This window comes from Podarcis pityusensis (genome assembly GCF_964106645.2).
Source record: "Podarcis pityusensis genome assembly, chromosome: 9".
NCBI classification, from domain to species: Eukaryota; Metazoa; Chordata; class Lepidosauria; order Squamata; family Lacertidae; genus Podarcis; species Podarcis pityusensis.
The window spans coordinates 17,535,959-17,548,049 of record NC_138034.1 but is presented as its reverse complement, the minus strand read 5'-3'; the positions used below and the strand labels follow the sequence as shown (position 1 = coordinate 17,548,049).

Here is a 12,091-nt window from a genome sequence, read left to right as displayed (position 1 = left end):
TATGAATGTAATACTTACCCACAAATGTAAGAAGGATCACCAGCAAAAGTATAAGAGCACAAATGCATGGAATCAATATTAGCAACAAGAGTCGAAGGTACTTGGCAGAGACAAGTTTCTGAGAGCAACCATCCTCCATGTTATCTTCATCTGTTACAGGGGCCTGAAACACAGAGAAGGCTAGTTTTTAGATTTCTAACATAAACGTTGCATCTAAATATGGCTACTCCATGACATAATAGTGACACTAAAGCAAAATATACTCAACAGAATATATTTATTAAATAAATTTATGATGCATTTGCGATGATTGGACAACATGCTCTTATAAGGAAACACATGTCTGGAATGCTTTGAAGGCTGTGAGAGGGAAAATATTTTTCTGGAAACACAAAAAATCTATATATTGAGGGGCTCAAAAGCCAAATAGCTGTCCTAAAAGTTTTAGAAGTGCTAATATAAAATACATTTTCCTTTTTAAAAAGAGTCTATATTTTTTGTTTTTCCTAGGATTGTAGGGCAAATGCTCAACCTTTTACAAGGTGTTTATTAGAATAGCAAGATTATTAATCCCAGATGGTGGGGTCTCTGCTGAATACAACTCCTCAAATTATACAATTTCTGACGCAGGAACAACAAGAACATTAAAACAAATTTATTTTGTACTAGCTGGAGGCAAACAGTGATGGGATAAAAAGAGGGCACATTTACCCACTGCCAAAACAATGCCCAATATATGGAGGCCTTCTTTGGGAGACAAATTCTATGTAATAAGGACAATATCTCTCATAAAATCCAATATAAGACTCTTATAAAAGTCAACAATACTGACTCAAGTTACATGGTTCATTCTAATGTATATACAGTGGTTTTCACAGACTCCAGCCATCCACCAACCAAACCTGGGAAGTGAGTATTCCTTCATCCTTAAAAACCAATTCCTCTTCTCTAACCTAATACTATCCCCCTCCTCCTTACCACCCACAAAATCTGGGCATTTCTCCCAGTCCAGTAAATCAACTTGTTACCTTGTCCTCACAACAAGGCTTCATGTGGTTCTGTTGATTTAGAATGTGTGGATTTAGCCCAGGTTTTGAAGATGATTTCATTGTTTTGGTTTGTCCAGTACAATGGAAACAGTGAATGAATGACAAGAATTGTATTGGAGTCTTCTTTGAAGAATTGGAAAGGATAATCAGAAGCTCAACATAGTTATTGGTGAATATTAGGGCTTAGTAAACTCTGCTGTTGCTTTCTTAAATTTCAAACATTGTTGTATAGCTTCAGTAAAAACCACAAAGGATAAATTATTTTTGTTCTTTGGCATTCTTATGAACTGAAATATCTATGATGGACAAGCATTAATCCTTGCATTAAACATTTGTTTTGAAAAAAATGAGTAAAGACAAAATGCTCAGAAAGAAAGAAATAACTTGGAACAGAAGTTCCATTATTTTCTCTGTTGCATTATAAAACATAATGCAGAGTTAAAAGAGTACTCCAATTTTTTCATTTTTTAAACAAATCCTATTACAGGATATCATTTTTATTAATAACCTATATAATAAATGTGGCTAATATTTAGGGGGTGAAATAGTTCTGAAAATAGTGTGAATTCCAAAGCCATGAGTACAAAATGAGGGAGACTATACTGAGGGAGCAGTATGTGTATGGTAGCAAGCTATTAAGACCAGCCTGGTCTGGTTGACAAAAATGCAATGTTGTTTCAAAACAATTATGTGAAAATATGGAATAATGTTAAAGTGGATTTACAGAGATGGAGAAGAATGCATCTGTCCCTCATGGGTAGAATTTCGGTGGTAAAGAAGAATGTATTACCTAAAATGTTGTTCCTCTTTCAGACCGTGGCAGTAATCAATTCAGTAATATGTTTTAAACAATGGCAAACAGACATTACTATGATTATTTGACAAGGGAAGAGACCAATAATAAGTTTCAATAATTTAACAGATGTAAAAGAAAGAGAAGGCTTAGCCTTACCAAATTTAAAATTGCATCATGAAGCAGCATGTTTAACTTGGTTAAAAGAGTGGGTAACATTAATGAAGATTAGATTACTGGATTTGGGAGGAATTGATAGAAGATATGGGTGGCATTCCTATTTGTGGCATGACAAAGTCAAAGTACATAAAGACTTTCTTAATCATTATATAAGGAGGAGTCTGTTGGGGGTGTGAAGGAGGAATAAAAATCTTCTGGAACACAAAAAAACACCTATGGATATCACCAATAGGTGAACATAAAAAAAAATGATTAAGTGGGCGAAAGATGTTGGACACAATATAGATATTGCTGCCTGCGAAAAGCTTCGGAAAACATGTATGAAATTTACAACATGTTATAGCTTGAAAGATGATGTACAGGTGGTATTTAACACCAAAGAAGCTAGCTCGATTGTAGAAGAATATATCAAACAAGAGTTGGAAATGTAAGAATTGAAAGGGGTCATTTTATCACATGAGGTTGACCTGCATGGAGGCCACGGCCTTTTGGGCCATGATATATAAGGGGGGCGGGGGGGAATCAAACTGACCTTTCTCAAGAAAGCCTTCCTGCTGGGGATACTGGAAAGTGAAATTCCAAAGAAAGCTTAAACTGTATTTATCTATGTAACCACAGCGGTAATGAATCTCTATGCACAGAAGGATGAGAGAATACCCTCAAAAGAAGAATGGCTGGTGAAAACCTTGGAATATACAGAGATGGCAAAACTGACAGCACTGATAAGAGACACAGTAAACAGAATCCTTTAAGGAAACCCTTAAAAAATTATTTTCCATAGGTGAAGTCCACAGCAGGGGTTGAAGATTAAGAAAAAATAGCAGAACATATTGAGAAATCTGTTAAAGAGGATGAAACTGGATATGGTGGAATTATAAAATGCCATTGTCTATAATCTTGAATATAAGCATTGATGATCAGTGAGTGGGAAGTCATTAATATGTAGAACTTAATATAAGTGTTGAGTAACAAAATGTAACTTTTAAGCTTGAATATATATATATATATATATATATATATATATATATATATATATATATAAAAGAGATAAATGCATGGTGATTTGAGGTGTCCAGGTGTTATTTTTACTGCATGGGGGGGGCGCACACTTCCATCTGCATTGCAGTACTGATGAGAATGTGCATCTCTAATCATTGCCTCAGGCTGCATATGCAGTATTGCATGCTGTTGTATGTAGACTAAAATCCTAAAGTATAACCTGGATATAATAACCTACTTGCCGATGTTGTTCCACTTTTTTCCATTATGTGGAACATAAGAATAATTCTGTCCTCTCTTTATTTAAGAAAAACCTTACAAATTGTAAAAGCACAGAAAATGGCAGATATTTCTAAAAGGGACAAAGTATATTTTCACTTTTGGCATTAGCAAAATCACAGAAAGAAGCTGTCCCAAAATGTTGCTGTTTCCTAAATCATCATTTCAATAAGTAAGTCCTCATTTATAAACAACATGTTATGTTTGTTATGAGAATGTAATTAGTCCCATGTTGATAAATTATACAAGAAATATGTCTTTGTACAGTTGAAAATAGCTGAGGAAATTCCATATGACAAGCTGGTTTTCACATACTGCTATTGTTATCTTTACATCTGTTATTAATAATTCCATTCATTTCAAGTATTTCATTTAAAAAATATAAACAGATGTGTAAACAGTTAACCTTTTATAAACTGCTGAGATTAAGAGAATTAAGAAAATGTAAGGGCAATGATTAGCAACTGGCAGTCCTGGTGCAAAACACTGAGATTATCATCTAGTCTCCAGTTCAGTGAAGTATATAGTGACAGGTGAACTGGCTAAGTTAAAAAGTTTGCACATGATTTGCTTAAAGATTGGAGAAGGCTCTAAAACCACTGGAGGCCTCCATAAAAGATAGATCGAGCAAGGCAGCAGACACATCTGTGACAGCTAGTGAAGTGCTGGACTTGGGGCTGCAAAACCAGACCCATCTTGGAAAGCCGACAGACGCGATACTTCAGCTGAAGCTGAAGGACCAGCAAGACCAGAACCGCTATTTAAAAAATCACTTATCCGAAGTCCCTGAATGAGAAGTGCAAGAAAATAGACTTTCTGGTCAGGTTCCCCAGCCTGCTGTAAACCAACAAGTGCAAACCATAGCCCCACTGAACAGAGAACTCTCCCTGAATGCAACTGCCTGAGGCATTTGGCTCAACCAACAGAGGCAGTAAGACAATAACCACAAATATACATACAAGAATAGACTGATTAAATCATTGATATACCAAAATAGAAGTTGCTTCAAGTTTGGAAACAAGGACAACTGTTGTTAACTAGAGCAGCAAAATGTTCTTACTACAAATAAAATAGTGCTAATAAGATCTGCCCCACAACCAAGAGCTGATAGGATCTGCTCAATTAAGTTCAGGCTTTGCAGCCCCCTATGAATGATTATATACATACAACTCTCCAGACAGACATAGCTTAGAAAAGAGCCCTTAAGTTCAGAAAACAGTGAATTTTGGAACAGAGCAATCTTCTTTGATGAAACGGCCACAGCAATTAAAGAGCTACAGAATTGAAAAACCACTGGGAAATATGGACTAGGTGGAGCATTCTATTAGGCTTTTTGCAGGCCTGAATTTAAATGACGAGAGGCCCTAGGCTGCTCCATTTGTGAGGCCCCTCCCAATCCCCCACCCTCACAACTGGAAGAAAATGGAAGAATGTTATAAACAAAATTGAGTGAAGCCAAGGATGAAGACAGGTATTTAAAATTCTGCAATTCACAATTTCTCCTCTAAAGGACATAAGATGTTATTGTCAAATAGGTAAAGGGACCCCTGACCATTAGGTCCAGTCGTGACCAACTCTGGGGTTGCGGCACTCATCTCGCTTTATTGGCCGAGGGAGCCGGCGTACAGCTTCCGGGTCATGTGGCCAGCATGACTAAGCCACTTCTGGAGAACCAGAGAAGCACGGAAATGCCGTTTACCTTCCTGCCGGAGCAGTACCTATTTATCTACTTGCACTTTGAGGTGCTTTCGAATTGCTAGGTTGGCAGGAGCAGGGACCGAGCAACAGGAGCTCACCCCGTCGCGGGGATTCGAACCGCCAACCTTCTGATTGGCAAGTCCTAAGCTCTGTGGTTTAACCCACAGCGTCTCAGTGATTTTAAAAAATGCATAAATGTTAAAATTAACACTGAAAAACTATTACAATAACAGAACTTTATAAACCTTTTGTGGAATAAGCATTAATTTTTAGGAAAATGAAGTTGTAATGTTATTCTTTTTTAAAAAAACTTTAGTTTACAAATTATATTGCCTGGGAAATGTAAATGATTACCTGACAGTGTGGCACTTTTAGAATCTACTTAATGTTTTCTTTAAACAGTTTTTAAAAACATATTAAGAAGTAAACTACAACCATCAAACACAGTAAGACTAAAAATGTTTTTTTTCTAGCCTTCCTTATAGCAAAATCATCCAAAACGTCATGAAAATTTTTTTGTCTAAGTTTGTCACTTTCAATGTACAGAATGCTCAGTGCGGACAACCTCTCTTGAGACATTGTGGCCCTTAATTAATTTAGTCTTGAAAAAATCCTCTCCCAAGCAGTTAGTGACCATAAAGCTAAGAAATAGCCACAAGACTGTTTCCACATTAGGAAAGGCCATCTGAATTTTTTCCTTGTATATAATTTGATAAAAATAATTTAAACACTTTCTTTGGCCATCTTCGAAACAAGAGAAAGAACAGGCAAGTGGTAGATCCTGTGCGGGGAGACGATGGAGAAATGCTATTGGGCAACAGAAAGGAGGAGGAACTGCTCAACATTTACTTTACTTCCAAACTTTACACAAAAGGATAGCAATGCCCAACCTGATGATAATAGAATAAATGATGCAGGGAGGGAGCTGCAGCCCAAGATATAAGTATAAAAAAGAGAGGTGGTAATGGATCACCTCGCTACTTTAAATGGATTCAAATCCAGGGCCTGATGAACTGCACCCAAGGATGTTAAAAGAACTTGTGTTGTGTCAGAACTCATCTATAAGCTTTCAGAATTCTTGAAGAACAGGTGAGACCCCTGTGGACTGGAGGTGGGCAATGAGGAGTATGAAAGGTAACATGATAACAACAAATATGTAAAGGGCCGTGACATGGAAGATGGAGCAAGCTTGTTTGGTTCCTACCCTCTGGAACAAGAGAAAACAACGATCTCAAATTATAATAAAGGAGATTCTGACTAAACATTAGGAAGAACTTTCTGACAGTAAGAGCTGTTCAGCAGTGGAACGGACTACTTCAAAAGGTGCTGAACACTCCACTGGAGGTTTTTAAGCAGAGGTTGGATGGCTATCTGTCAGGGATTCTTTAGCTGTGGTGCCTGAATTGCAGGGGGGTTGACTTGATGACCCTTGGGATCCCTTTCAGCTGTACAGTGCTATGATTAAAAACAAAACAGTCCGTGCCCATAGGCTTACTATCGAAAAAACACAACACAAAAGGAGGGCAGAGACAAAATGTATGGCGTTAGTATATGGATTGTAACCTGGCAACACTTGCAGAGCATGCAGAAATTAAGCACATAAGTATGTTCAAATAAGGCATGTCAGAAGGTAGGGGTAGCTAACTTTTTTTGTTTAGAGGACTGTATTCCCTCTTGGCTAACCCTCCAATAGCTACATGCCAGCAGCAAATATGCCAAAAGTAGTTGTGGCCACCACCACCACCCCATCCTCCTACTCACACAAAGGTACGAACACAACCCTCTGAGTAGAGGAGTTGTGGTCCCCTCTCCAGTCAAATGATCAATCTGATGACTAGGGAGGAAACAATTTGCATCCCCATCAGGACGCTGGACTTCACCCACCCCAGTGCTGTGGCTACTACCATTTGGGTTTGAAGGAGAGTGACAACTGTTCCAATTAAGTTTGCTAAATCATGAAAATATTAAATACTGTTAATGTGTGAATGATTTTTTTTAATTGGGGTATTGGGTCCCCACAGTAAATTTGGTTCTCTGGTATGTAGGTATCTGACAAGACTTTGAAAGGGTTCTCATTCTGTAAGACCTAATACTCAATTTCAATGTCTGTAGGGGAAACAGCAAAAGAAATAAATTCACTCGTGCAGAATAACTGAATCTTCTTATGCCTTCTATTCTCCAGAGGATGCAATAGTCTACTTGAAGCCTAAATTAGGACCCATTCACATATGTTTTCTCATTCCTGGCAGCATGGAATTCCTGTACAAGTATGTAGTTGGAATAATGCCAGTAAGGGAATTACACATCAGTGATTCCAGGAAGAGAAAATATCTTTGGTGTGCAGTTCCCTTTTGGTATCATCCCAACAAACATTTGAAGGGGAATCCCATTACATGACTCAACCTATAATGGAGAATTAAATGTCTATAATGAATCCTGATTTTCTCCAAAAGCAGTCGTCATTGTTAACAAGGAGGAAAGGAAGAAATGGAAGCTGCTTAATTACAGTGGTACCTAAAATAGACAAAAACATTTATGACCACAAATTATTATTGTTGTGTACAATACTGCAGGAACTGAGATACCCACGTACTTGGGAATATCAGCTGAATATTGATAATACATGCACATTTTTTAATGTATGTTTTGCCATAGTATCAAAAAGCTTAACAAGGCACAGACAATAACATATTAGTTAAAATATTTGTATCTGAAGCTATCCTAATACAAGTTAAAACAGTTAACAAGAATTTCTGTTTCTAGTCAGTTGCATAGGTTTACAGAAATTCCACATACTTGAATGTCTAGAAATAACTCTGAACTGGGTCTAGTTTAAAATTACCCTTAAATCAGAGTTGAGGGGAGAGGAGGGGGAATTTTTCAAATTTAGCATGATGTCTTTAGTCCCAAATCAACAATAACTTACAGATACTCTACATTTTGTTAGGCATTGATGCTGAATGACTGAACATGAGATTGTTCTCAGTAACATAATTATTTCTTCCTTTCTAAGGTTATGAAAAGATGCAAGCGTTTCTGACCGTGTTTCTCAGCTGATTGTTGGGAAATCACATTTTAGTAAGTTTATTATTTATACAACGCTTATGTGAAAACTCCCCAATAACACAAACATCCTCTCAACATTTCACCACATCTATTTTAGGCATAGCCCTTCTTCAGTTTAGTCTTGCTTACATGCCTTTATTTCTGTTCCAAACTGAAACTTTATATCGAGGCAATTATGGAAAGAGAAGACACGCAAAACCTGAACAAAGGCACTTCCCCTTAAAAACAGGCGTGCCTGGCGGGATTCCTAAAAACTTGTTGCATTAAAAAAAAGAAAATAGAAGAGTAAAAACCTATTTGCTGAGTTACATTTACCTTTGGAGACGTTTCCTTTTGGATTTTGCAAATGCAGAAAAACGAGGAAGCAGCAGTAAACTACCATAAAGCAATATTAATAATAATAAAAAAGGGCCTGGCCACCCTGTTTCACCTACCAGACTACAGGGCAGCTGGGTAGGCACTTGGTGACCTCATGGAATCCTCATGGCTCATGGAATCCATTAGATTACAAACCATGTGGTGGTGATCGTGAAAGGAAAGAGTTTCACTAACGGGCGAGGGGGGGGCGGGTTAATATGGCAACCTTACAGGAGTCACTTTGGTGGGCTTTGACAGGCAGAAATGAGGCATACGACGCTTTAAAAATAAATTAAAAAGTTATGTGGAAAGTTTCCTATCTCGCAGTTGTTCAATTCCCCAGAAGGCGCGGCGGTGGGGCGGGGAGAAAGAAATATGGCTGCCCTCCCTGGATGCCTCCTGTCCTCGCGTGAAGCAAAAACTCGACGGCAGGCTTTGGCAGGGAAATAGGGCCTCTTTCGGCACCCGGAGAAAAAGCCTGCCTCTACATGGATTCCCGAGGGCCGTGACTGGAGCGAGGCTTCTTCCCTCAGCGGCGCCGGCGTCCCCGGGCGCTCTATTTTTACGGCGACATTTTTCATTATTATTTTTTACCTCAGACTTTCCATTGCGCGGGGGAAGCGCTGAGGCCCCGGGAATCTGACATCTCAGCTTCGCTCCCGCTATTTATAGCGGCGGGGTTGCCCCGGCCGGCTGCTGTGCGCTTCTTCCCCCTCAGGGAAGAGAAAAATAATATGACACCGACAGGTCTGGTCTCTCTTTCAGCCGACATCTCTGAGGGAATCCCCTTCTCGTCTTCCGACGGCAGCCTCCACCCCCCCCTCCACCGGCCTCCTGTTCCCGTTGCCAAGTTTTTGCTGAGGTAACAACTTAAAAGGGGGCTTGAATAGCAAGAGTTATCTCCTCCGTGTGCTGGTTCGCGCCCGCTTCCATAGACGTTATTTAGGATGCCCAAAAGTGTCCAGAGAAAGCGACCCCTCGGCCCAAATAAACTTTTTTGCGTAGCAAGGTATGGGGCGCGTTTTCCAATTCTGCAGGAAACAGCAGCAGATGCTTGAAAAAAAAAAATCAACAGATTTATTATTGCATAATAATAAAGTCTCCATGGGTTTGGCTGCCTTTTAAGGCGCTGCAAGCTTTCGTTGGTTTTGTAAGTTTGCAGTCTAACGCAGCTGCTACTCTGGATTTTGCAATTCGGATTAAGGTACCACCTCCACCCAATAACTGAGACGGATGCCTAGGGAAATTTTTTTCACACCTGTGAGATTTATGTGCATCCTACGGCAATCACAGGGAACCTGGAAAACTTGTCAAGCAGGCGCCCCCTTTTTCCAACAGGTAAACTCCCTCCCCCCCAATATCAGATACTTGGAGGCTTTTTGTTGTGGTTAACTATGGTAGGAGAGGAAAATAATGGCTTTTAAAAATAATAATCTTGTTTTCTTGGGATGAGCAAAAACGTCTGAGGTTCAGCCCGCGCCCCCAGCTCTGTGCCATTTATAAGCTGCATAATGGACACAAATCCAACAGGTGCCATCCCCCCAGCATAGTGATGCACTTATTATAAAAGCTACTCTGGATTTCTGTGCAGGGAGGAAGTGAGATATTGGGACCCAGTAGGATCAATCCCTGTATCTATACCTAAATTTGCATGACCATAGAATTGGAGTAGGAGTGGAGGTTCTTGTAGGCCATCTAGCCCAACCACCTGCTCAATGCAGGAAATCCAGAGCTAGAGTTTCCCAAACAGATGGCTGCCCAGCCTCAGCTTAAAGAACCTCCTGGGAAGGTGAACTCATCACTCCCCCCCTGTTATCAGGTCTCATTGCTCCTCGTTATTTTCCTAATGTCCAACCACAATCAACCTGCCCATATTACTCAAGTCCATTAGATCTAGTCCTGCCCTCTGGGACAAGCAAGAATAAGCATTTGTCCTCTTGCTACAGTGACAGCCCTTCCAAGTATTTGAAGAGGGCTTTTTTGTGTTCCTTCAGTCTTGCCTTCTTTTAGGCTAAACATCTACAGATCCTTAAGCCATCCCTTAGAGGACTTACTTTGCTGACCATCTTCACTGCCCTCCTCTGAACCCATTCCAGTTTATCTACATCCTCCTTAAATTGTGATGCCCAGAACTCGACACAGTACGGCAGCTGAGTTATGACTAGTGCAGAGTAACGTGGAACTACTATTTCCTGTACATTGGAAACTTCTATTAAATAAGACTAAATAGGCACTTCTTTTTTTGCAGCCACATTGCACTGCTAGCTTGTGGTCAGCTCACTTATGGTAGCTAGATATTTCTTCACCTATTCCTTATCAGTCATGTACCTATTAGTCTCACTGGTTACATGCAGTTGTACACTGTTTTCTCCCTTGGAAGAAAACAGGAGCTAAATTAGAGTCCATCTTCTCTTTTTGTGACCTGCTAACACCCTTACTAAGACGCGGGTAGTGCTGTGGGTTAAACCACAGAGCCTAGGACTTGCCGATCAGAAGGTCAGCGGTTCGAATCCCCGTGACAGAGTGAGCTCCCGTTGCTCGGTCCCTGTTCCTGCCAACCTAGCAGTTCCAAAGCATGTCAAAGTGCAAGTAGATAAATAGGTACCGCTTCGGCAGGAAGGTAAACGGCGTTTCCGTGCGCTGCTCTGGTTCGCCAGAAGCGGCTTAGTCATGCTGGCCACATGACCCGGAAGCTGTACGCCGGCTCCCTCGGCCAAGAAAGTGAGATGAGCGCCGCAACCCCAGAGTCGGTCACGACTGGACCTAATGGTCAGGGGTCCCTTTACCTTTACTAACACCCTTACTGCATGATGACCTATGGTTCCCTTCCACTTCCTTCTTGTTGTAGCACTTGTAACCCACATTAGGTCCATAGTACTGTATTCAGCTACAAATTGGCTGAATAAATACAGAGTGGTGGAATGTGTCAGTGTGCACGTATGCTCGTGCACTTGTGTGTGTCATTTTTTTTAAAAAAAATGAGCTATTTTGAATTGGGAATTGAATGACTTTATATTCCAGAATATGGTATATTGATTATTATTGGCTATGAGTGACAGTTAACAGGTACAGCTAGTTCACTAGCTATGGCCTCTTTTGGATGGAGATGACTTGGCCACAGTACTCTATCCTCTGGTAACTTCCAGACTGCACTATTGCAATGTGCTCTGTGTGGGGCTGCACTGGACGACCACTCAGAAACTTCAGCTGGTTCGAACTGCAGCAGCCAGATCACCAGCAGATCCCAGAGCAGGTGATTATTAATATTATTTTGGCTTTAATACTCATAGACTTTGGAATAATTCCACAGCATTCAGTGAAACTACTCCAGCTCAAGGATAGCCCTCCATATGCTGTTTGCCGACACCTTCTAAGTGACAAAAGACTTCCTTACTGCCAAGTGAATAAACATGGTACAGTTGCAAACTGCTATGGGAGCATAAGAGAGAATAACAGGCTGTTTTTCACTGCTTGAATTGCCAGGCCAAGTGAGGAGGAATGTGTTTCCTCCTTGGGAGAAAAAGTGTGGGCAGCTCCAATGAGGAATGGCTACTTATTTCCCATAAAACTATACTGGCCTCTGGGGTAGATTGCAGAAGCATTCTGATCCAGAAAGAAAAATATTGATTATTTAAAACTGGGAATAGATTGAGGTGATGTTTAAAGACAT

The 12,091-nt window shown here is 40.1% G+C and overlaps 1 protein-coding gene across 4 annotated transcripts in view; it reads right to left on the bottom strand.

Annotated features, from left to right (window-relative positions):
- Positions 1–12,091, bottom strand: part of CORIN (corin, serine peptidase) — a 121,052-nt gene that overhangs the window by 104,660 nt on the left and 4,301 nt on the right. For 3 of the 4 annotated variants that reach the window (XM_081019837.1, XM_081019840.1, XM_081019839.1), the window contains exon 2: positions 19–163. In XM_081019837.1, the coding sequence (XP_080875963.1) occupies positions 19–163 (145 nt within the window). Of the gene's footprint in view, positions 1–18; positions 164–9,015; positions 9,239–12,091 lie in introns of those variants that run through there. The other variant, XM_081019838.1, reaches the window with a different exon arrangement.